This window comes from Fragaria vesca, linkage group LG5 (genome assembly GCF_000184155.1).
Source record: "Fragaria vesca subsp. vesca linkage group LG5, FraVesHawaii_1.0, whole genome shotgun sequence".
NCBI classification, from domain to species: domain Eukaryota; kingdom Viridiplantae; phylum Streptophyta; class Magnoliopsida; order Rosales; family Rosaceae; genus Fragaria; species Fragaria vesca.
Window position 1 is genome coordinate 39,947 of NC_020495.1, and position 25,663 is coordinate 65,609.

Below are 25,663 nucleotides of genomic sequence, written 5' to 3' on the forward strand. Positions count from 1 at the left end.
GAGAGAGAGAGAGATAAAGAAAGGAGAGGGGGACAAGGGAGACCCTCAAAAATATTGATCGAGTTTGGTATTGGAGGTTAATTGATAAGCCAAACACCTGCATGTTCTCTTACTACAAATATTTATTGCTCCTCCCCTCTTCTCTTACTACAAATACCGCCTTCACATACAAACCTAACACTCATCGCCGGCCTACAAAAACAGAGAGAGCTACCGGAATATCAGTTATTAGCTAGTTCTACTCTATCAGTATCGATCGTCATTATACATTTCACTTCAAACCACAGATCGATATCATAACCTCGATCAGAAACACCCATCTTTCATAATATAGATAGATATATCATGACTCCGAAAATCATTGTTCTCCTTGTTCTGGTATCATGTCTCTATATGCATATGTATGCATGCAATGCCGGCCGAGTTCTAGGCTTCTCTATTGAGGAAAGTGGCAGCCAATTCCACGATTCTGTTAATGAGGTCTGCAAAATTTTCCAATAAGATCTGAGTTAAAATTATTTCTATCTAGGTTGTATACATGCATGGTGAAACCGTGTAACTGAGTCGTCGAATCATCATGATCATTTGATAGAACGTTGCATGTATGTAATTAGTGGCGAATGTATTTTTAAGAGGGCTAATTAATTTTTGATTTTGGTACAGGATTTAGAGAGAGTATTGACCAAACTTTCCGAGACCACATCAATGCCATCATCAACTCGGAGGCCTTCCATGTCAGTACAAGTGAAAAACCCTGAAACAGTAGTCATCCACGAGAAGGCTGATGTTTCGAAGAAACAAGGAGAAGCTGCTTCTAAACCAACTTCATCATCAGGTACCTGATATATTCTTATGTATCTTTGATTGAGTTAAGGGAGTCGATCTCTTTGTTTGTTTTGCTGTCTTCTTCTTTATTGGTCAATTGGTTTGCAGCCTTAATGCACCTTAGTTTCACAAGAAAATGAAAATCCATAGAAATGACGATGCACTTGATCACCAGTTGGTTTTCTGCGTATTTCAGAATTTTTTTTTAATTTTTTTTTTTTAAACAAACCTCGCAAACGCGAGGTAGAAACTTTAATTAACACGTTTTTATTGTGATTATATATATACTGTATGTTGTTGTCGATAATATGGTGGAGTTGTGGGATGTGCAGGACTCGATGTTGTTACATTATTTACTTCTTCTCAGATTGACCAGCAATATCAGATTGAACTGAAGGTACATAATCGATCCACTGTATTTCAGGTTTTATAGAATTTTTCACATGATGGATTAATGTGTTAGATTGATGGTGCAAGTGGCCATCTATACAAATTGACAATGTTCCCTGTGAGGAAATGAGAACATGTGATTCGCTCATGCATGCACAGATGCACTGCTAGCTTCTATCCATTAATTAGCGAAACTCGATCATGCAACCTTCGCAATATATCACAATGATATAATGATCGATTTACAGTCTTACATAACTGATAGTTACAGGGATCGAAGAGGCAGGCGCGATCGGTACTGGGATCTGCAACACAAGACAATGACATTGAGGAGGATCATGATACAGATTCTGAGGGAAGTTCAAATGAAGCAGCTATTGACGAGGATGTTGGTGTCATGGACTATGCAAACCCTCACAAGAAACCACCCATTCACAATGAAAGGCCCTAGAAATTGATACATGCTTCCATATCATGTCAACCAGCGTCCTAGCTACTTGTGATGAGTTTGTATACTTCGTTTCTATAGCTAGTTCTTTGAAAAAAGAATACAGTAATTTTTCTTGGTGGGTTGGAATCACATTTGTAATTTGCGAAAATTCTACGACAAGAATAATAAAGTTGCTTAGAAAAGAACAAGAGCAATATAAATTCTGTCTTCTTCAGTGATAAGTCAGAATCAGATCATCCAACCCAAGTTGTGTTTTTGTTTTTGGTAGCAGAGACAAAATGGTGATTTGATGGATGATGGCACCTCTTGTTGTATTTGTTTGTATAGGGGATGAATGATTGTGAATTTGTGATCATCATCATCTTGGCTGAAACTTATTACATGGGATGTCTAGTAGAGCACCCATTTGGTTGGTATTATTCTTGAATAAAAATTAAAAACTAGGATGCTTTGTACCTGTTAATATGCGTCTCCCAAATTAAGCATGTCCAGTTTGCAACTAAAGCTTTTTTGTCTCCCCCAATCCATAGCCAAGGAGTATACAAATGAAAGCACATTGACTGCAATGGAAATGTCAACTTGTCAAGATTTTACCTCATGTACTACACTGCTTTAGAAATTACGATCGACTTCACATCAAAGTTTTAGGAGGAAGTAAAAGCACCGAGTTGCTAAATGGATTTTTGAATGCAGTTCAGCACACCATTCTATACTAGTTTCATCTACTATTCATGAGTGGCTGCATCAGTCTTTCATTGGAAAATAACCTTATTTCGGGAGGCGAAATGGACATCTCTTTATTGCAAGATCACTCTGATAATGACAGTTCTTTGGTCTCTAACATAGTAACATGTGCTCTGATATACTGTTCATACAGAAATTTGGAATCTAGTTTATATGTATCAATCAAGTGCACTACTACAGCTCACAATAAAAGGTTTAACAACATTTATGAACTGGGAGGTTTTGATACCCAGCTTCAGATCAACCTCTCCACCACCCAACCAGAAGAAATCAGGATTAAGTTTCTGAATTGCTTCATCCAAAATAACCTGAAATCAACCGACAAGAACAGTCAATTAACACAAGACTACTAGAATACACTATCTTCATATGCACAGATGTGCATTTGTCTTATCTTATGCTTACCAATAATTAGGACACCATAATATGTTAGGTTGTGGTCAGTGATCATGAACAATCAGTACAAAGTCATTTCCCAATGTCAAGTTATTTCTAATATTTTCAAGCATACCACAACATTATATGACACAAGAGAATTTCATGTGAATATCCATTGTTCCAAGCTTTTCTATGTAAGTGAAACCTTACACGACACTCCCTATATCAATGCATGTGCATACACATACTAGAGGTTGTTTGATGTCTAGGAAACCCAGCTAGAGATTTCTATTTCTCACTGTCAATCAGCTTATTGCCAATGTGGCAATCTGGAGGAAACATTGATCAAGACAACAAATACAACGCAGGCCAAAGAAAACAAGACAGCCAATATAATGGACCACCAAATGGCAAACCAAAACTTGACAGTCCAGGGATAGAACATCGACAGAGTTGATTTCAGGAGCAGTGGACCAGCTCAATGGTTTTGAAGGTTGGAAGGATTTCAAGTTGTAAACAGAGGGTTCCCAAACCTGGGGGGCCTGTCTGCTAGAGCTTAGAGTAGCATGAAAGGACACTGAAGTAGTTTGTTTCTAAAACACGGGACGGTTGCAATGTGTTGTAAAAAGTGCCTGTGCATGGTACAGTAAAAGAGCAAAGTAGAGGAAGTTTAAACAAAACCAATTGTTCAGTAGAACTTATATCCTAGTATAACTCTCATAAATCACATCTGAATCTGAACCAGATGTTATAATTATCAAGACACAGCAATAGCCAATATAAATCAGGGATCTTTAATGTCATATCAAGCCAAAATGATTCTGGTACCATGAGATTATCAAAAGTAATTCTAGAAGCAAAGGAAATCAAATGCAAAGTAAATAAAAACAAGAAACAAGTCTTGACCGGAATTTCTGTTTTCATGCCAATACATGTAACTGCGTTGTGCTCAAACCCAGTCAATTGTATTGAAGTCTCCTCAGGTGCAAGCCTCACTGCATTATCAGACACAACCACTATCATCCTTGAAACAATAAGTAAAAAAGTAAATGAAAAGTGAAAATTTCAATATATTAGGAAACCTGACTATAAAGAAGCAAGAGAAAAGGTCAACAGTGCATCAAACTTTGAGAAATGAAACACTTGTAGTTGTTAGAAAAGAATTCTAGAAATAATTCAGTATAAAAGAACAAAAGAAAGTTATTATTACTTTTTTTCTTTTTTCAGCGAGTAATCGAACAAGCAAATAAGAAAAAAAAACAAAAACAAAAACAAACACAAACACAAAAAACTTGTTATCAAGTAATACTAGTACATCTGTTTAGGAGTTAGAAGAAGGTTCAAATAGAGATTTTTCATTACAAGTCCCCACAGATAAAATATTGGAAACCATTTCCTTGGATAGTAGGATCCTAATAACAACTTTGCGCAAAGAAGTGGAAAAACTTGTTTTTCTTTCTCTAGATACTAAGAACGATATGGGATGATACATATTGGATCTGAAAAGATCGTGCATACAAGTGATATAAACTTGGATCTGAAAGCCAAAGTGCAACAAACTTAAAGAGTGCTTCTATAGTACATAGAAAGAACGAAAGATGATTAATTATAGAAAGCAGGACTCCCATAAAGACAAAAGATGGTGAAAAGAAAGTATGGGATTCATAAACATTGCAACACATCTCCATATGGTTTTAAGGAGAAGATTCAAGCAGAAGCATTGTTAGTTTGATGTATGCACACATAAAATCATGCAAGCATTTCTTGTACATTTAGTACTGACTGTGCCAAGCGTTGGGCCAACTTTTATGAGAGTGAAGAAAGAAATGGGATGAGTATGAGAAGATCATGCAAATTGCAGGCAATTCTGGAACACCCCAGCAGTAGATGTGGAAAAAGGTGATGATTATAGAAATAAAACAGGATTTATACACAACAAGTATAGAATGGCATTGGACCAAGTTTCTTTGCTTTCTAATCAACAGTCTAAGCGAGGCAAAAAAGAGTAGGGAAAATGTCATCCAATAACATTGGAGCACATCTCCATGAGTTTAAAAAGAGAAGGCTCTACAAGTACAGTTCTTTCTTTTGAATCTTTGATGTAGGCACAGTTAAGATCCTGGGTACCATATTTATTAGATGATATGTAACCAGGAAGAACTATGTGCAAGGAACTGGACCAACCTTGTTTAAGAGTGGAAACAAAGAAATGGGAGAATCTGAGAAGATCTTACATAAAGCCAATTAAAAAAATGATTGCTGTGACAAATTCTACAATACGCATCACAAAAAGGTGATTGTACACATAAAGCAGGTGTGTGCATAGTGCATAACTGGAGTTGAACAAGGCTTTCAAAAGGTAAGAAATGAATAAGAAAAAAATGTTATTTTTTCATCTCCATTGAGACACTCAAGGTGAAGGCTCCGACAGAAAGGACTTTGACATATGCACAAATAAAATCCTTCAAACAATTTTCTTAGATGATAGGTCCTCAAGAAGATCTATGTGCAAAGAGTTAGACCAACTTCTTTTGAGAAAGTGACAAAAGAAATGTGAAGTATCCAAGAAATCATGCACACAGTATTAACATGTTTCAGAACATTAGATGTGGAAACTCACCATCAGGCTGCTACCTAGCTATACCGTACATAATACTAGAATTGCTGTAAAACTCCATATTTGCTTTATATTTTATAGTGTGTTTGTATTAATACATTTACCGCAAAGACATAATATTGGCAGCACTACCATCTAAATCACACTGCATCCTATGACTTGCAAAATATTAGCATTGCAAAACCACATCTTTGCTTCGTATTTGTAGTGAATAGCATTCACCACAGAGACATATGATTACCACCACCTACACAGAAGTACAACACCATGACAAACTCACACTATCTAAAGTGAACAGCTATGGGAATTCTCCATAATGCAAAGTAAGTCTGTCACCAGCATTTCAAGCAAAGAGAGCACTTCATCTCAAACTTACCGAACATAAAAGACAAAAACAAAGACATAAAATTTTGAGACGCAAATAGCACACATTAGTCATTGATTATTAAGATAGTGTAAAGAACTGACAGTTGAACTTCTTTTTGGCGATTTTGCCTTGGTTGAGCGTATACAAGAAGTTTTTAACAGCTTCGGCATTAAACCTAGCAGCATACTGCACCCAAAAGCAATAAAGTTCCACCATTCAGATCATTCATACACCAGCATTGCCAATAATATTATAAAAAAATAAAATAAAAAATAAAAAATAAAAAATGAAGTACCTGAACGACCACAACGTAATACTTTGAATTGTTGCGGTCACTACAGTCAACCACACTAGGAATGGCTTGAGTGTTAACCTATCGAAAATTCAGTATTAGATAATCAAAAAGCAAAAATGCGAGGAGGGATTAGAGATTTGATTTTGTTACCAGAACAATGCTTTTGCAGAGATGTTGGACGGAGGCGGCTCCGACGGCGTCGCGCCGGGATTCGAGAGGCCAGTCGTAGTAATCGGAGGCGACTCTCTTAAAAGAGAAGTCGTTGACGCCTTTGGATTTGAGAATCGCGGAGAGGCGAGCTCCGGTGCCGCCGTAGACGGCGTCGTTTTGAGTGGCGGTTTGGGGAAGAAGAGAGGCGAAGGAGATCTCCAGGTCTGAAGTGCGGTCGAGGATTTGGGTTTGGATTCGCTCCAGCTCTGCTAGTGAGTCCCCCATTCTTCCTCTCAAGTCTCGCGCTAAATCCGTTTGTTTTTTATTGAAAATTCTAATATACTGCGTGGTACGGTATGTCTCACAAGATATGAATTGTGGTTATTATTATTAAAAAGACAACTAAATGATTATGTGATGATTATTTATCTTTTTAAAAGCTTTTATATCAGAAATGTGTCATACAATTAGACACATTTACAATAAACATGTCATATCATACAGTATGATAAAGTTATTTTAGGAGGATATACACTCCCTCACGAGGATAGTTACAAGTTTATCGAGAAAAAACTTAGATAAATATATTTTTCATTCTTCTCAAAAAAAAAAATTTGTTTGATTAAAATAGAGAACTGTATTAAATAAAGGCAACTAGCCCAGATTAATACACACAGACCCACTAGGGTAAAACCCACGAAGGGGTACAAACATAATGTAAAATATAAGGTCCAAAACATCAAGACCAACAAACAAAAGTCTAAACACAGACTCAACCCTAATATCACAAATGCATCACCAACTTTGTTGGAAAAACAGCCGCTGTCGTCGAAGGGGGGTTTTGCAATGGATCCATCGCCGTCCTCTTTTCTTTGCTTGCTACCATGAAGCTGCAAACCTTCGCACCAACACCCATGGTGGAATCTCCAGGGATCTCCCCACTTATCTGTTATTGAAAAAGACAGGGTCGTTCTAGCGTCTAAAACACCGTTCAAAGCCGATTCCGGGGACGTTACTCTAGCGGCAACGGAGGGGTGGAGCTTACTACAACTAGCAGAGGAGAGAGGAAGGTTTTGGGGATTGAGGTGGAATGGGTTGAAAAAAAGAGAGAAGAGAAGAGATGGGAGGAGGATTGAAATGAGAACTTTGGCAGCCATGGATGGAGATGTTTATCTTGAGGAAGAAGATCATGCTGCACCAGTTTAAGGAAGGAATCTCAGCAAATAAGGAAGTAATTGTCACAGCAAGTTAATGACTTGATATGTGTTCTCTGTCAGATTGTATACTTATGGTAGTACTTAATCATAGGCCTAAGATTGTGGATCTTGTGGTTGTGTTGCTGTGTATATAGAGCTGTAAACCTCATACTATGAATAAATGAAAATTTCTCCAATATAATTTTCTAATATGGTATCAGAGCATCGATCTGAGACCTAAAACAAACCCACATCACATCAGAATTTTTTAAAACAAATCAAAGCTTGCATGCCAGGGGACGAAGATAACAAAGTCGTTGAACACGGCAAGTCTTCGACTACACTGAAGATGTCAAAACCTTGGGAAAATTACCATCACCCCTTGTTTATTCACCACTCATACCAGCCTGGAGTAGTCTTGGTGGCACAACCCTTGGTAGAGGACAACTACACCACCTGGGCTCAGTCTATGAGCATGGCTCTTATAATTAAGAACAAAAAGGGGTTCATTGATGGAACGATCCAGAGATCAACCGAGAGAGTTGAAGAGCAATCACAATGGGACTAATGCAATATCTTAGTGAAGACTTGGCTATTGGGATCTATGTCCAAAGCATTATCTGACAGCGTCATCCATTGCAAGATTGCAAGAGGTATGTGGCAAGAATTACAGGAAAGATTTTCTCACACTAACACCGTGCAGCTGTTCCATATCAAGAATGCTATTCATGACTGTGAGCAGGGTACAAGTTCGTAACCCGCTCTGATACCATGATAAATTGATATGTGAATGAGTGTATATTGGATTGTCTCAATCGTACAAAGCTATGCTATAATATACAAGTTCCAGAAGCTATTCTAGGTAAGGAATAAATACAAATAAACCAGATCCTACATTCACTCCTATAATCACAATAGTGACTATCTATCTATCAATCATGCCAGCAACGAATCAGCAATATATCAGCAACATATTTTCTTCCTTTAACAGTTCAGTCACCTCTTTCTTCACCAAACTCAAAAGCTTATGGGATGAGAAGGAAGTGCTATGTGAAATTCCTCCCTGTTCATGTGAAGCTTCCAAGGAGATTAAAGCTTACGTGGATACACAGAAGACGATGAAATTCTTGATGGGCCTGAACGACAACTTTGCAGCAACTCGAAGCAGCATAGTGAACATGGAGCCTTTCCCAACTGTAAACAAGGCTTATTCGATGGCACTCCTCCATGAGAAGCAAGCAGAGTTGTCCACAAAACCTTGTCCCAGCCAGAGGCTACTGCGTTTGCGGTGAAGAGGCAACCATGAAAGTGAAGATGGAGATGGAACAGTGCGGTGTGAGAAGTGCAATAAAAACAATCATGCCACCAAAAATTGCCATGCACATCTCAAATGTACTTTCTGTAATGGTAAATATCACACTTACGAGTATTGTCGGAGAAGAAAAGCCATCATGGGAGAGGGAAGCTCCAAAGGAAATAATGTGATCTCATTGAATGACAAAGGGGAGCATGCCATGAGTTTTCCCTTCTCTCAAGAAGAATGCCGACAACTGCTGGGTCTCATCTACAAAAACAAATCTGGTGTGACCGTTGTCAATCAAGTCGGTAATGTTCCCAATTATGAGGAACTCTTAGGTAAAGCATTTGACCTTTCACAAAACGGTAAAGAAACTATTTGGATCCTAGATAGTGGAGCTAGTGATCACATAGTCTGCCGTCCAAACCTTCTTACCTCCTTAAAGTTTGTTGTCAATCGTTTCGTTAAATTACCAGATGGAACTACCACACGAGTCACACACATTAGCAAAGTCATCTTCTCTCCTGATCTTGTTCTCCATAATGTTCTTTATGTCCCATTCTTCTATTTGAACCTGATCTCTGTCAGTAAATTGGCTTATGACTCCTTTTAGTCTTTTACGTTACAATCTTTCTTACACAAGTTTGTCTTATACAAGACCTACGATCGGGGAAGATGATTGGGACGGGAACTGAGAGGGAATGACTTTACTGCCTCGACATGATCAAGAAATGATCATGTAATGCAGTCCATGGTCGCACTCAAAGTCTTTGGCACCAAAGGCTAGGTCATCCTTCAAATAAAGTTTCTTCACTATTTCCTTTCCCTACAAATAAGGCTTGTGATACAAGCAATTGTTCTGTATGTCCTTTGGCTAAACAAACCAGAATGTCTTTTCCTTTACATATTCATTCTAGTGAGTCTCCTTTTGAATTGATCCATGTCGATATTTGGGGTGGGTATCATGTTCCTACATACACTGGTGCACAATATTTTCTCACTGTAGTTGATGATCACACTAGGTGCACTTAGGTGTATTTAATGAAACGCAAGTCTGAAGCACGCAATCTCCTTGTCAATTACATCCAACTAGTCAAAAGCCAATTTAGCAAAAGAGTCAAAATTGTGCGAAGTGATAATGGTCCTGAGTTTCAAATGGACCACTTTTATGCGTCAAAAGGGATAATCCACCAAACTAGTTGTGTCAACACACCACAGCAAAATGGTGTGGCCGAGCGTAAGCATAGACATTTACTTAATGTTGATTGTGCTCTTCTCTTCCAAGCTTATTTACCAAAAATTTAATGGGGGATGCCATCCTAACTGCCTTATCTTATAAATCGGACACCAACACCAATTCTCAAAGGAAAAACACCTTTTGAAATGTTATTTCATAAGGCACCAACCTACCTTCATCTCCAAGTCTTTGGTTGTTTGTGTTTTGCATCTACACATCCTCTCAAACCATCAAAGTTTGACGCTCGTTCAACAAAGTGTGTTTTCTTGGGCTACCCTCACGGTAAAAAGGGATATAAAGTTTATGATTTGGAAGAAGAAAAAGCATTTGTTTCCCGCGATGTTGTGTTTTTTAAAGATTCCTTTCCCTTTCAATTCTCTTCTCCTTCAAACCCCACAAATCGTGATGCTATTTTCTCTCCTCAAACAACTCCATTATCCTTTGATGACAAGATTTCATCACCCACTCAAGATTCTATCCCTACAAATCCTCCTAATGACACAACATCAAGTACAAACACATCTTTGATTTTGAACTCTTTACCTTCCTCATCAATCACAAATTCTGATACAGTGCTTCCTTCACAATCACCACCACCACGTCGCTCTAGTAGACCTACCAAAACACCATCCTTTCTCCAAGATTTTCACGTCGAAGCTGCTCTTCCCTCTCGACCTGCACAATCATCTTCAACGAACGGGGTTCCTCAAGGTACTGTCCATTCTCTTTCTCATGTATTATCATACAACAGACTTTCATCTAACCATCGGGCTTTCACCACTAAACTTACCATCCAAAAAGAGCCAACCTCTTTTTCACAGGCAGTGAAACATCCACAATGGAGAGAGGCAATGCATACAAAGATCCAAGCTCTTCAGTCTAATCACACAGGAGTTTGGTAGCGCTTTCGCCTAACAAAGACCCATTGGTTGCAAGTGGGTCTACAAGATCAAACACAACCCAGATGCCTCAATTGAGCGATATAAGGCTCGGTTAGTCGCAAAAGGTTACAGCCAAGTAGAAGGTGTGGATTATCGGGAAACATTTGCTCATGTTGCCAAGTTAACAACTGTGAGAGTTCTTCTTAGTCTTGCAGCTCAGAAAAATTGGCACTTACACCAATTAGACATGAATAATGCGTTTTTGAATGGTGATCTTTATGAAGAAGTATATATGCAGCTTCCTCCTGGTTTCGGACGAAAGGGGGAGACAAGAGTGTGCAAACTACACAAATCAATCTATGGCCTCAAACAAGCCTCACGGCAATGGTTCATAAAGCTCTCGAGTGCACTTAAGTCTGCAGGGTTTCACCAGTCTTAGTCGGATTATTCTCTGTTCGTCCGAAACTATCAAGGAAGGTTTACAGCTTTATTAGTTTATGTGGATGATGTGATATTGGCAGGGAACAACTTGGATGACATTTTGAAGACTAAACAGTTTCTTTCAAGTTGTTTCAAATTAAAGGATATGGGGCAACTCAAGTATTTTCTAGGAATAGAAGTGGCGAGATCAAAGAAAGGAATTGTATTGTGTCAAAGAAAATATGCTTTGGAGATTCTTGAAGACACAGGTTTCCTTGGTGTCAAGCCTTCATCTTTTCCAGTTGAGCAGAATTTGTCACTCACCCAAGCAGATGGAGTTTTGTTACAAGATCCTTCTCAATATCGGAGGCTTGTGGGGCGGCTCATATATTTGACCATTACAAGACCGGACTTGGTTTATGCTGTCCACATATTGAGTCAGTTCATGGACAAACCAAGGCAGCCACACCTTAAAGCAGCACACAAGGTTCTGAGGTATATTAAGCAGACGCCAGGTCAAGGAGTATTGTTGTCTTCCACAGGTCCTTTAGAATTGAGAGCATTTTGCGATGCTGATTGGGCTCGATGTAGAGATACAAGAAGGTTTGTGTCAGGCTACTGTGTACTCATTGGAAATGCACATGTTTCATGGAAGACAAAGAAACAAACCACTGTGGCACGCTCCAGTGCAGAGGCAAAATATCGGTCAATGGCGACAACATGTTGTGAAGTAACTTGGTTGCTTAGCATATTGCGTGATTTGAATATACATCACCAACAACCAGTTAAGCTATACTGTGACAACCAAGCTGCAATCCACATAGCTTCAAACCCGGTGTTTCATGAGCGTACGAAATATATAGAGATCGACTGCCATGTGGTGCGTGAAAAAGTGCAGAGGGGAGTGATTAAACCAGCTCATGTTAGAACCAAAGAGCAGCCGACAGATTTGTTCACTAAGTCGGTGAGTGCAGCACAGTTTAAAGCCTTACTTAGCAAGTTGAGTGTAATTAATATACACTCTAACTTGAGGGGGAGTCTTGAGGAAGAAGATCCTGCTGCACCAGTTAAGGAAGGAATCTCAGCAAATAAGGAAGTAATTGTCACAGCAAGTTAATGACTTGATTTGTGTTCTTTGTCAGATTGTACACTTATGGTAGTACTTAATCATAGGCCTAAGATTGTGGATCTTGTAGTTGTGTTGCTGTGTATATAGAGCTGTAAACCTCATACTGTGAATATATGAAAATTTCTCCAATATCATTTTCTATAGTTTATATGAACGGGAAGGGAAAACAAACCGAAAGACAAACCGCAAACAAAGACGTGGGCACTGGGACTAGAAGCCCGAACAAGATCACACTCCCCCGACCCTCAAGCGAGAGATCTAGACCCGGAAGGACCTAGACCAGAGCAAGAGAGAAGGGGGAGTACAGGGTTCAGATCTACTTTCTCTCTCTAGTTTCTAGAGAGAAGGCAGAGCACAGAGAGAAAGAAATATGTCTATTTAGATGCCTCAAAAGTCAGAAAAAAAAAAAAAAAAAAAACTTAAGATAGTGTTACAACATATATAACTATATCATATTTACCATCATGGTTAATCCTCTACTCAAAATTAAAATGCAGAAACTAAAAGCGTCATCATAAGTAAAGCTTAGTTTGGTATTATGGTTTAAAAACTTAATTTTTAAAAAACTCAGTTTTAAATAAGCAACCCCCCACCTGTTTTTTAAAATCATGGTTATTTAAACTAAAAAATTTTAGATAAGCAGGTTTTAAAATTTTACCAAACAAAACATCTATTCAAAATGATAATTATAAATAATTTTAATTCCTAAAACGTAATACCAAGCTCGGAAACATAAACCGTAAAGAAGAATCGAAAATATTAGATGGTCACAGTAACGTGAGCAATTCGTGTTACAAAAGATAATACTCGAGACGAAGCACGATAAACCCTCACAGTTTCCTTAAAATTCAACGACGTTGAAGATTCTACCGCCGTTTAGGCGACGAAGTAGAAAACCGTACAACTCCGACTCCCTAGTTTTCCCTTTGCCCACGGTATTGGTCCTTTCCAGAACACCTTGACCTTTGAAAAAGAAAAAAGCGACCATTCCTTCTTCCCCACTCACCAACTCTCCAACTTTTTCTCTCCCCATAAAATCTCACTTCCCTGCTTCCGTTTTGTGCAACCAACAAACAAACCAACCCAAAAACCAGTCATGCACAAAACCACTTCAGCTTCGTCCCTTGGCCCCGGAGGCCTGGACCTGACCCAGGCCTTCTTCAAACCCATCCACGGCGCCGCCCCTCCCTCCTCCTCCAACCGTCACACCAAGATCTCCGTCATCGGCGCCGGCAACGTCGGCATGGCCATCGCCCAGACCATCCTCACCCAGGGCCTCGCCGACGAGCTCGTCCTCGTCGACGCCATCCCCGACAAGCTCCGCGGCGAGATGCTCGACCTCCAGCACGCCGCCGCCTTCCTCCCCCGCACCAAGATTAACGCCTCCGTCGACTACGCCGTCACCTCCAACTCCGACCTCTGCATTGTCACCGCCGGCGCCCGCCAGATCCACGGCGAGTCCAGGCTCAACCTGGTCCAGAGGAACGTCGCCCTCTTCCGCAAGATCATCCCTCCGCTTGCCAAGTACTCGCCGGAGACCATTTTGCTGATCGTCTCGAATCCGGTCGATGTGTTGACCTATGTGGCCTGGAAGCTGTCCGGGTTCCCCAGCAACCGGGTTATCGGGTCGGGTACCAATCTGGACTCCTCCCGGTTTCGGTTTCGTATTGCCGATCATCTTGACGTTAACGCTCAGGATGTGCAGGTCAGTGACTTGTTCATTTTATCACTTTCATTTCGAAAAATTGGGTATAATGGTGATGTGGTTTTAGCATTACGTACTACTCTCGAGTATGTCCGGGTTCAGGCCCTGCTTGGTTGGAACTCAATTGATATTAGGACCGTATTTATGATCTGGGTTAATGAGCTACTTGTGAAAATAATCTGTATTCGTGCTAGTTTGATCTTGATCAAATATGAGTGAATTCACATGCTTGATTGTTTACTTATGATGGTTTTAGGCTTACATTGTGGGGGAGCATGGTGATAGCTCAGTGGCACTATGGTCGAGCATTAGCGTTGGGGGAGTTCCGGTGTTGAGTTTCTTAGAGAAGCAGCAGATAGCATATGAGAAAGAAACCCTTGAGAGCATCCACAAAGCAGTAGTGGACAGTGCTTCTGAGGTGATAAGTCTCAAAGGATATACTTCTTGGGCAATAGGGTACTCGGCAGCTGGATTAGCTCGGAGCATATTGAGAGACCAGAGGAGTATCCACCCGGTTTCGGTGCTTGCAAAGGGGTTCTATGGTGTTGATGGTGGGGATGTGTTCTTGAGCTTGCCGGCTCAGCTCGGAAGGAGTGGAGTTTTGGGGGTGACCAATGTGCATTTGACAGATGAAGAGGAACAGAAGCTCAGGGACTCTGCTAAGACCATTTTGGAGGTGCAAGTTCAGTTGGGACTATGAAAGATTGAAGACTAATAGACAAATGAATTTACAAACTAACAAAACGGTCACTTGTTCCTTTGAGGGTTTTGTGACGTATTCTCATGCTGTTTTTGCTTGTAGTGTGTGTTATAAATTTGATCCGACCCCTAGCTTATATGAGATCGGAGACTCCTTTTGGTGTTGAACAATAGTAACTTGGGATTGATTTCGTGATATGGCACAGCAATGACATTCAAAATCATTGATCTTGGCACCTTTCTCTTGCAAGTTGCAATCGTAGACTCGTTATCGATCCATTTTGTTCTTCTCTTTTTTTCTTCGGCCTATAACTCAGCCCATCCCCGATTTTTGACATTTCGGCTGTATTCTACCTTCGGACACAAGAACTTCGATAGTAAAGACAACAAATAAGGCCCAATCGAGAAAACTCAAAGCCCCCTTAGAAAACAGCAAACGAAAAATACAAGGAAAGAATATTGACCAAAATAAAAAGAAAATACAAGGAACGAACACTTGCGTCCGACGAGGCCAGAAAAGTTTACAGCCAAATATGAAGAGGCGACGTAGTTGGAGCTCTAGAATCTAAGAGCGCCGAAGGACGACCAGAGATTTGGGGTTGTGTTGATTGTAGCTTTCTCTGCCGTTATTTCACCAGTACCGATCAGGTTGCTCCATTTGTTTAAAGTTTTGAAGTTTCAATTCCTCTGCATATATAAAGACTCTGATCATGGAAATCATTCAAATCAAATTGCTTTGATGTTTAAAACAACCACATAATGAAATCAAAACGTATGAAGTAGAGGCCGGCGCTTAATTAGTGTAGATTGTAGAACCACCGTGCATAGATAAAGTGATCGACTACTGGTACTGCATGCTGCATAGATAGTAATTTTGAACTCTTGCTGCATTTGTTGGTACTTGGTAGTATGCAGCTCAATAATATTGACGTAAGTCAAGAAGTGAGAACGTACTAATTGAGATTAGTGCCGCATCGCGATCGGATACTGAACACAGGAATCGAAAGTGATGCTAACTATCTCCATGTTTTGGTTGATAACATGCAATATATCGACGTACACGTGCTTGAATGATATTTTAATCGTTCTCTGTTAGTCGGTAGACAAAACAGTGAGTTCGTAGAGCACATAGAGACATAAGTGACAATCGATGCTGATCATGTAAATTAAAAGGCTGGAGTACATGCGTGATTGTAAAGGGAGTTCACGAGAGTTAGCTACAGACTGAGTTGTATAGCTGTATTAGGCGTCGTATTCACCAACTTATCAATAGTTTAATGCTGCACATATCGCATTAGCTTGCTCTTTGTGAATTTTGTGGACCATTCTGCATAATTTTGTTCTCAGAGAAACCGATCCGATCAATTATCCGAGGTCGAGGTCGAGTCACGGACGGAGATTGCACTGGATAGTCAGAGCTGACGGTTATGCTGTTCATATTGATCACAGTTTAACTTCTAGGCCATACAATCACAATACGTGTAGCTAATAAGTAGCTTTATTTCCTTACAATATTATTGTACAAAATTCAATTTCTCTAGCCAACATGCTTAGATGCATCCGAACTAGGCCTTGTCCTATATATAATCCTGTATAAGGACGTCCACCTCCTCCTATATTTGGCTTGATGCATTCCATGAAAGAATATTAAGAGTATATAGGTGGTTCCCAGTTGCCACTTGACATTTGCCATTTGCCAGTACATGATATATCGAAAATGATCATCATGCATCATGTATTTGTCAAGTAATTATTTCCATCACTGGATGATACACTTGGAAATTAGGAATGCAGGTTGTGATAATAAGAAAAGCGGTTCAGCTAATAACATTTTCCTTGACTATTATTCCCACCTGGATTTGCCGCCAGCACTGGTGTTGTGGATCGATGTCTCTGAATGGTGTCGTTATGGAAGTGCAAGAGTACTTAGCTAGCTAGCCAGTGTTTCCAATATTTCCGACCCAAAATACATTGTTGTTATATGTCCAATGATGAACTGTCCGGCCGGCAGCCTAAAGCCCTAAACAATCAATTCAGTTTAGTTTCAGAAAATATCTATCCGTACGTCCATAGGCAGGTGGTATAGACCGTTGATTAATTTTCATATATAGAACACTGTTTAATTGTGGGAAATTAGTTCATCCATGGCCATACTTACGCTCACCACGAGACCGCCACGCCCATGAGGTTTCCTTCCTGGATAACTACAACCTTGCAACTAGTAGCTAGATTCTATACATTCCCAAATTGCGTGAAAAGACAGCCATCAAACTTGATCGAAATTTCCAGTTCACATTCAAGCTAAATGACAATTAGGGTTGCAGTCCAATGCAGAGTATGAGATGTTAGACGATTCGGACCTTTACGTACGTACACTCTCATGAGTCTCATCGATCACGCAGTAGTAGTTCTCAAGTTAATTAGTACCAAAAGATCGTCTTCCACTTCTCACCAATTAAGGTGGTCTATTGTTTCAAACCATAAATGGTAGGTTGTTTATGGTATCATGAGTTGATCAGTTATACAATCAATTCTACTCGAAAGCAAGCTTTTCTCCTTAATTTGGAAATTGGATAGAGATTTACCAGATTACCAGTTAACCCACACAAGAATCCGAACTCTGTAATATCCCTCAACCTTATCATGTCCTCCGATCCATGTTACACTGCAAAGTGCCAGGTTGTAGACTACTATAGGGCATGATTTCCAATCCAATGTGTCATATGGGTCATAGATCAAATATATATAGTTTTAATTAATCATTTCAATCCCGAACCCAGCCTCAGCCTCACCATCCACCCTATAAAAACCCTAGCTAGACACTTATTTCAAACACATCCCATCAGTACCCTATTTCAATCTTCGGAAACCTTAAAGCCTCTGATCTTTAATTTCTGGAGATCAAATGGCCTCCAAGGCTACTACCACTGCTTTTTTCCTCTCCCTCAATCTCCTCTTCTTCACTTTGGTCACTTCCACAAGCACTCCTTGCCCACCACCGCCTAAGAAGCACCACCACCACCACCCAAAGAACGTGAGCCCCGCACCACCCAAGCCCTCTAAGGCCGTGTGCCCCAAGGACACCTTGAAGTTGGGAGCTTGTGCCGACGTGTTGAACGGCTTGGTGCACCTTGTGGTTGGTCCACCAAAGTTCCCTTGCTGCAGCCTCATTCAGGGTCTCGTTGATCTTGACGCCGCTGTGTGCCTTTGCACTGCTATTAAGGCTAATGTTCTGGGCATCAACCTTAACGTCCCCGTCTCGTTGAGCTTGCTCTTGAACTACTGTGGCAAGAAGGTTCCATCTGGTTATGAATGTGCTTGAATGCAAGTAATTTCCACTTGATCAGTACTTGTTTTTAGTTACCTTACTGTACGTTTCATGGTGTGTGTTTGTCCTGAGAGGTTTGGGATGTTACTTTATTGGTAATCTCCAATATTACACATTCTTACTAATAATCATTTATATATATATATATATATATATATGTATTGTTTGGATGGACTGAAGGCTCCTTGCCTTCTTCCCCGTCATGTATTCTAGTGAAAGATCGAGTAATGATAATAAAATGGGATTTTACCGAAAGTGACTGAATTTGAGTACCTACTACTACTATTGTGATGATTATTGCACTCAACTAATATATATATATATATATATATATATATAGAAGGTTCTCCTTAATATTGTTTTGTTATGGTACTGAAGCAAGAATAACATATTTTGTCTCCAAAATCAGAACGAATTTCGTGCACCTCGATACACTTGCATTGCACCAGTTATGTGCAAGTTATATGCGCTAACAAATCCATACCAACGTACGTTTATTTTTATTTTTATTGAAATACCAACGTACGTTTGGTTAATGAACTCTGATAAAAAGAAAAAAACAAAGGGCAGTAAAAAGATTAAAATTAAAATTATCTAATCGACGACCTAAATAAAAATATGGGTCTCTCGAGCTTCCTATCACTGTTTTAATCCCTATCAAAACCCATAAAGTTGAATTCATAGTAGTAGTTCAGTGGAAATCCAAACCTTCCTATTAGCTTCTCATGGACCCTTCCCAAACCCGAATCCGACATCTATGCGGGTCCTGCTCAGACTTCTTCCAAAGTCACTTCACCTTCTTCCCAAACCATTCCGATTCCATGATTTCCATCCTCAGACTCTCCCTCTATCGACGGTGTGATCGTCGTTGGTTTCAACAACAACACAACATGGATCATTGGGCGGCGCAACAACGACTCGACCCAATGATCATCAATCAGATCCTCGATCCTAAAGTGCTCGGCTAGAGTAATCTGAACGATTAGGGATCCTCATGGATGATATGATTAATAGGATTCACGGATTGAAAAGTAAATGCAGAAAACTAAAAGAAAACGTAGGAAAAGCTTTGAGGCTACATAATATCTATCTTTGATTGATGATGAATAAGATTACAACAATTACATATAGGGAACTCTCAAGATGTAGAATGATGTAAATCTCCTTATGACTTGATTAATTACTACAAACCTAACATATAGTTAACACCTTCTTAACCATATGCTTGGTAACAAGTACAATGGTTGGAACAAAGTGCACAACTATAGCCAAAAATACAAGATAAACAATTCAAGAACACAACCCCTAATGCTGAAGTATTGGCTCTTTTCTAGTGCAATCTGATGGATTGGCTTGAGGGAAGGTGTTAAGAGTAATGTTAGTAAAACAGAAAAGGTTAGTGTAGTTTTAGTAGTTAACTAGAAGTACTTTTACAGAGTGTTAAGACTAATAATTGAGTTCCTTTCCTTTTGTTTGTTCGTGCTTGGAAATTGATGGAAGTAAATTGTTTGGATTTGCAACAATAGTAGTCGAAGCATTTGCTAGGTTGTCACAATTTCTTACTAGGGTTGTAGGAGGAAGAAGAGAGAAGAAGGATTTGGTTCGACCGATGCGTGTGAACGGACGCCCCGTTACTGTCAAAGTTGGTGAAAATTCACTCTTTGAAGGGAAGAATCTCCGATATATAAATATGTAATAGGGTTTTTGTGTAAGCTAGACAGAGGTTCTGATCAAACGACCCAACGGTGCAAGCCGGGAAGTGATCATGGAGACATGATCATGCTGGTACATGCATTTTGTAGCACTAGTATCTACCCAATTCACATGTTGACATCGTGAAATGCACCCAAAATAATCTTCTGTCTACATCAAGTGATCAAACCCTAATTTCTATCTTGTTGATGCCAGCTACTCATGACATGAAGTGGGACATTTTAATTAAAATATGATTTCCCATGTCTGTGTATAGTCTTCGTTAAGCAGAAAGATAAGGAAGACTAAGAAGAAAATGACAGAAAACATCTAAAATGTGGAAAACCTGCGAATCAATAATAAAGAGATCATATTATGGATCTTAGCCAGCTAGCCTCAGAAATCTCTCTGTGAGAAAACTGAACTGGGTTCTGAATCGAACACATGCATTGTATCACGGATTGCACTGCAGTCGGTCACGGATTGTATATCGAAGTTTGCGAAAGGACCAAGAACACTCCAAACTCTGCAATTATTTTCGTTTTCGAACTCTTGGAATTCTACAATACCCCTCATAGTTTTTCTCAACTTCTTGATTGTTCTAAGCAAGTACGAGAAAAACCAGAGTCACGGGTGCGTTATCAAATTCATCAGCTATATAATTCTAGGATCAATCCATTTGCATATTCATTCATACACATCAAATCCCACGAAGAATATATAACTGTCTGCTACTGCTGGTAGTAGCTAGTGAGCTTTAAGCACCCAGAACATGATGGATCCAAAGTCTACTGCCTTGTTCTTCATCTTCTTGATTTGCATGGTAATTGCGTTGCCACCAGTTCAAGCTTGTGCCCCTTGTACTCAACCTCATCCACCAATACCACCTAAACATCATCCAGGCCATTCCAAAATTCCTCCCCACCCTAAACACCCACCACACCACGGAGGTGGAGGCGGCGGAGGAGGAGGAGGAGGTGGTGGTGGTGGCGGAGGCGGAAGTGGTGGTCACCCGAAAGTTCCCCCGCCATACAAAAACCCGCCAGTTGTATCTCCCCCAATTATAACACCCCCTATTAATAAACCTCCGGTGACAAACCCACCTTACATCCCTCCTCCAACGCCTCCTTGTGCCGGATGCGGTGGAGGAGGTGGCTCGGGTAAACATCCTCCGCCTTCTACTACACCGACTACTTGTCCTATTGATGCGCTCAAGTTAGGGCTTTGTGTGGATGTACTTGGTGGATTGGTGCATATAGGGTTGGGGAATCCAGTTGAGAATGCTTGCTGTCCGGTCCTCCAAGGGTTGCTTGAGCTTGAAGCAGCGATTTGTCTGTGCACGACTATAAGGCTTAAGCTGCTAAACCTAAACATCTTTATTCCTCTTGCTCTTCAAGCTTTAATCACTTGCGGCATAACTCCTCCTCCTGGTTTCGTATGTCCTCCGCTTTAAGTGTAATGGGTACGAGTGCTACTTCAATGGTGTTAACTTGGAGTTAACATTTCTAGCTAGCTAGGTTAATTAGTTAATTAGATGCTCTTTGTAGACATGCATCTCGATCTTCAATTTGCGCGCTATGTACCTTTCTTGGGCTGATAATAAGCTACATTTCAAGTTGTATTCTGTTTCTGATCAAACAAAAAGTTGTATTCTGTTTAATTATTTATAGTTTACTAAAAATTATCTCTGAAGTTTTTTGATGGCGCGCCGTCGAAGAGCTCTTTATTTCTTCTCTCTTAATTAATTTGTTTTGCTATCAATGTCTTCTTAAAAATGCCTAATGCCCAAAAGACGAGATGAATTTGTTTTATGAAATTGAAGTAGGCAGATGAATATCATGACTGTCATCAAATTCCCAATGCCCCTCAACTCCTCAAGGGAAGTGATCATTCTCAAATGTTAAAGAGTGGAGAGTCTAACTAACTGCATGTTTGTTACACATGACTCTCTTACACAAGACTAATATGTTTGTTACACATGACTGTCTTACACAAGACTAATTTCTATAACAGTCATGGACTCTCCAAGCTTAGCTTATATATGCTAATTAATACCTGATCCATGTTTGGTACTGCTTAGAACTAAAGAGCAGAATAATCATAATAGTCTAGTCTTATGTTTGTTGCAGCACTGGGCTAAATTAATTTTGCACAACCAAAATAATATTCACAATAGTGAATACACATTGACAAGTCCACCAATCAATACACTAGTAAGTTCACAACCAAAATACTAGTTACAATAGACACTTCCATATACACCTTTGCCGATCCCCTGTTCTGAATTTCTATCACCATCTTCCATTTTCTGTAAAACAGAATGTAACATGGTCAAATTCAGACGATAGTCATGATAAACAAGAACACATGATAGACAAGAATATTATTACAATCCCCAGTTCTATGAAAAAACACAATACACACTGATAATAATATTGTTGTTAGGGTCAAAATGTGAATCTGTGAATGCAGCTATATATAGATCAACTTATAAAATGTATTCAGTTCTTCACCTTAGAGATGACATAAGGTACTCCAAATGGTTCGTTGTTCTATAGATTTAAGAGGCCTTTAGGTCCTTTAAGTCCGTTGTTCTGGCATGGAGACACACAGATGACCTAACTATATAGGTATGTTCTTCCAAAGTTATTTCCCAACAGCCCCAAACCAAAGTCCTGCAGTATTCTCCAGTTGCACACACAATCACAAATATAAAAACTTCCATGATACACTCCAACAAAATATTTAAGAGATAGAAATACAGATTTTTGGAAACTTAAAGCTCATGAACTTGCAGATGTTTGAAATCAATTTAAAGCTCATGAAAAGAGTACGTGGCTGTCAGCTACATAACTAAACAGCAAGTAGTGAGAAGCACATAACTTGAATAACCAAATGACGATTCAAATGACCAAAATTCCTAAGTTTAACTAAACTCAAGCAACCTAGCTACTGATATTGTAATGATATTGCCATTGAGAACATGTAATGATATTGCCATTGAGAATATCATTTTCATCTTACACAGTGTCAGAACAGTCCTACCATAATCCACAAATCATATACAAAGTTAATACGTTAGTTAATTATTTAATGGAAGCTAAGAAAATTTTACTTCAGTAAAGCAAATTTTATTGCATATCAAATACAAGTTAAGTTTATAAACATTGCCACTACACATGACAAAGAGATTGACTGCAAGAAGCAAGATCTCATTCACAAAGAGATTACTGCTCTTGTTCATGCTCTCTTTAACCTTGCCTATCAAAACCAGTTGTTTTGACATCCTGCTCATCCCAATTGATTCAATTATCCTCCTAAAGAATCACGCACCTGAACTAAGGCACTACATTTGTGGAAAATCATTGGTTTCACATGCATATCAAACTCAATTGATCATAAACAACCACAAATGTTCTTACAAAACTACATAAAGACTTCAGCAGTAAGAGTAACATAATTTGTCTTCGATCGAGAAAAAGAAAAAAAAGAAGGCAGAGAGAGAGGAGATCGAACCTTGAGAAATTGGCGAGTCGAAGCAATGAGCAAGATAGAGAATATTTCGCATAGGCGAGTATCTTCCTTCTTCAGTCATTCCATAAGGGTTGCTTAGAGTCCGCCTAATTTTGGGGCCGCTTCGTAAGAAGGTGTGGAAGGGGACGCGAGGACTCCATAACCTCATTTAACTGAGTCCCTTGCTCCACCAAACATGGGATTAGGGTTAAATTGTTATGTAAGATAGTCCAATCTCTATTATCCCACGTAACAAAAATGCTGTAAAAGGTTACGACAGAGCAATTCAATATTATTGGTCTGGTTTAAACTCGTCAAATGAGTAGTGTAACATAACAAGAATGGAAAAACCTGTTGATTGGAACAACTCTGGCAAATATCACAAATCAAGGAATCAATAAGTGACTAAGCCACACTCAAAGCATGCGTCCAGCTGCCCCGTCTTTATACACAATATATATATAGCCCTTCTCGGTTGTGGACGTCCGCACCAACGGTTTTGGTGCGAATTTCTATTTTTGCACCACTTTCCAATCGAATTTCTTCATCTCCACCGTCTAATATCTAGATAATATTGTGTAGATCATCTCTGCAAAATTTCAGCCAATTTGGTGATTGTTAAGGCCCTCAAACTCGAGTTTTTCTGGTATGAACACAACCGGACAGAATTCAGTCCGTCCATTTGTTTTTCGAGTTTGAGGGCCTTAACGATCACTAAATTAGCTGAAATTTTACAGAGATGATCTACACAATATTATCTAGATACTAGACGGTGGAGATGAGGAAATTCGATCGGAAAGTGGTGCAAAAATAGAAATCCACACCAAAAAATTGGTGCGGACGTCCGCAGCTAAGAAAATCCGTATATATATATATATATATAGACACACACATTGTTGTGAGGGTGAGCTTTCATCTTTGTGGCTCAATAAGACTCTACTCATGTTAATTAGACTGAAAACATCGTAAACATAAGTGTTGGCGAGTAGTGAACAACCATTTATAAGAAAATTCATCTACAAAAATATTACCAGTGCACCAGTACCAGAAATACAAACTTGACGGCCGGTCTTATAGACCAACTACACGACCTTACCTCACTTGGAATGGAATTGAGAGTGGTATAATTGATTCCGGAATGAGTGAATTCAGGCATTTACTAACATGTCAAGGTATTGGAATGGATATAGGTCCCACTTGCTTATCAGGAATCAATTCCTGACAAAACCCCTTATTCGATACCCAAGGGGAGAGATGGGTATCAGAATCAAGGTAATTGAATCAATTTTTTCTCCCCAAAATATCCTCACATAATTATAATATTTCTAAATTACCCTTCCCTAAAAATATATATTGTATTTTAAGGGTATTTTAAATTCATTTCTTGTAGGGGTATTTTAGTAATCAAACTAGTTTTAATTCTGATTTCATATGGTAAGTAAACAACATCAATCGTAATTAGTTTCATTCCTATTTTGATTCCTTATGATAAGTAAACAGTAGAATGATATGAAATATTCTCATACCGATACCGATTGTTGTTATACCGATTTATTTCAGTTCCACCCTTTCACTATTAGAAAATAGGACTTAGGCGAGAAACCCAAATACAATTTTCAATAACGTTTCTATATATGTTTATAAAAACATTATTGGACATGCCCTTAAACTACGTACCTAAGTATAATTTTCGTGCTAAATTAAAGACTGAACGAATTAATTATTAGGATTCAATATAGTGTATTCTTGGCCAACCCGAATATTGTTTGTCTTTTTAACATATTGACAAATTAATAGCCTAAAATTACAAATTTTATCTTAGACAAAATAATCTCTCTTTTTCCTGGCAATAGAATCCAAAATCATTGAACTAGCCGTTCACGGGTCAGGCACGAATGAACGCCATTGGGTAATCCCGTGATCCAAATAGATTCAAAAACCACATTATGCATTGATCGAACTAACTAATTCTTTAACATGCACACCAGGCCTTCCAAAAAGGAGAATGGAATCTAGAGCACTACCAGCTAATTAGTTCTAATCCAGCCTTGCTTCACATGCTGCTCTCTCTCACGCTATGAATCTATAGTTAATTTATTACGTTTTTTTTTTTTTAAAAAAGAACGTTAAAAACTTACACACCCTACATATATCAGTGAAGTTTGAACTCATTACCTCAAAGTTGTCAGTTACATACTTAATTAATATATTTTTATGTGTGTGTTCTATCTAGCTATCTAGCTATCAATGTATCATGAAATTTCACCCCTACTGAACTCTATAAATACCACTTCAAAAACATTAACCATCACACTCGAACAATAGCTAGTTCAATACTAACGAAAAGAT

The 25,663-nt window shown here is 39.1% G+C and overlaps 6 protein-coding genes across 6 annotated transcripts; 5 read left to right on the forward strand and 1 right to left on the reverse strand.

Moving 5' to 3' along the window:
• Window positions 1-237: 237 nt before the first annotated feature.
• LOC101307119 lies at window positions 238-1,666 on the forward strand. Its single transcript, XM_004300658.1, has 4 exons — window positions 238-480; window positions 664-835; window positions 1,158-1,222; window positions 1,481-1,666. Exons 1-4 carry the CDS (start codon window positions 346-348, stop codon window positions 1,664-1,666), a joined length of 558 nt encoding a protein of 185 aa, XP_004300706.1. The 5' UTR covers window positions 238-345.
• Window positions 1,667-2,438: 772 nt separating this feature from the next.
• Window positions 2,439-6,567, reverse strand: LOC101310605. The gene is made up of 5 exons (XM_004298598.1): window positions 6,218-6,567; window positions 6,068-6,145; window positions 5,874-5,958; window positions 3,695-3,783; window positions 2,439-2,718 (listed from the first exon to the last, which is right to left on the reverse strand). Exons 1-5 carry the CDS (start codon window positions 6,500-6,502, stop codon window positions 2,569-2,571), a joined length of 687 nt encoding a protein of 228 aa, XP_004298646.1. The 5' UTR covers window positions 6,503-6,567; the 3' UTR covers window positions 2,439-2,568.
• Window positions 6,568-11,414: 4,847 nt separating this feature from the next.
• Window positions 11,415-12,365, forward strand: LOC101307401 (uncharacterized mitochondrial protein AtMg00810-like). The gene has a single exon (XM_004300659.1). It carries the CDS (start codon window positions 11,415-11,417, stop codon window positions 12,363-12,365), a length of 951 nt encoding a protein of 316 aa, XP_004300707.1.
• Window positions 12,366-13,447: 1,082 nt separating this feature from the next.
• LOC101310897 (L-lactate dehydrogenase A-like) lies at window positions 13,448-15,024 on the forward strand. Its single transcript, XM_004298599.1, has 2 exons — window positions 13,448-14,082; window positions 14,339-15,024. Exons 1-2 carry the CDS (start codon window positions 13,474-13,476, stop codon window positions 14,780-14,782), a joined length of 1,053 nt encoding a protein of 350 aa, XP_004298647.1. The 5' UTR covers window positions 13,448-13,473; the 3' UTR covers window positions 14,783-15,024.
• Window positions 15,025-17,621: 2,597 nt separating this feature from the next.
• On the forward strand, window positions 17,622-18,385 carry LOC101311189 (14 kDa proline-rich protein DC2.15-like). The gene has a single exon (XM_004298600.1). The coding sequence runs from the start codon at window positions 17,687-17,689 to the stop codon at window positions 18,101-18,103; it is 417 nt and encodes a 138-aa protein (XP_004298648.1). The 5' UTR covers window positions 17,622-17,686; the 3' UTR covers window positions 18,104-18,385.
• A 2,162-nt stretch (window positions 18,386-20,547) lies between these two features.
• On the forward strand, window positions 20,548-21,491 carry LOC101311476. Its single transcript, XM_004298601.1, has one exon. It carries the CDS (start codon window positions 20,574-20,576, stop codon window positions 21,252-21,254), a length of 681 nt encoding a protein of 226 aa, XP_004298649.1. The 5' UTR covers window positions 20,548-20,573; the 3' UTR covers window positions 21,255-21,491.
• The last annotated feature ends 4,172 nt before the right edge of the window (window positions 21,492-25,663 follow it).

Coding starts and splice junctions, on each gene's coding strand:
- LOC101311476 (XM_004298601.1), top strand. CDS start 20,574: ATGATGGATCCAAAGTCTACTGCCTTGTTCTTCATCTTCTTGATTTGC.
- LOC101311189 (XM_004298600.1), top strand. CDS start 17,687: ATGGCCTCCAAGGCTACTACCACTGCTTTTTTCCTCTCCCTCAATCTC.
- LOC101307401 (XM_004300659.1), top strand. CDS start 11,415: ATGGGGCAACTCAAGTATTTTCTAGGAATAGAAGTGGCGAGATCAAAG.
- LOC101310605 (XM_004298598.1), bottom strand. CDS start 6,502: ATGGGGGACTCACTAGCAGAGCTGGAGCGAATCCAAACCCAAATCCTC. Junction 5,959..6,067: donor ATTACGTTGTGGTCGTTCAG/GTACTTCATTTT, acceptor TTTTGGGTGCAG/TATGCTGCTAGGTTTAATGC. Junction 3,784..5,873: donor CGCCAAAAAGAAGTTCAACT/GTCAGTTCTTTA, acceptor CTGATAATGCAG/TGAGGCTTGCACCTGAGGAG.
- LOC101307119 (XM_004300658.1), top strand. CDS start 346: ATGACTCCGAAAATCATTGTTCTCCTTGTTCTGGTATCATGTCTCTAT. Junction 481..663: donor TCCACGATTCTGTTAATGAG/GTCTGCAAAATT, acceptor ATTTTGGTACAG/GATTTAGAGAGAGTATTGAC. Junction 836..1,157: donor TAAACCAACTTCATCATCAG/GTACCTGATATA, acceptor TGGGATGTGCAG/GACTCGATGTTGTTACATTA.
- LOC101310897 (XM_004298599.1), top strand. CDS start 13,474: ATGCACAAAACCACTTCAGCTTCGTCCCTTGGCCCCGGAGGCCTGGAC. Junction 14,083..14,338: donor TTAACGCTCAGGATGTGCAG/GTCAGTGACTTG, acceptor TGATGGTTTTAG/GCTTACATTGTGGGGGAGCA.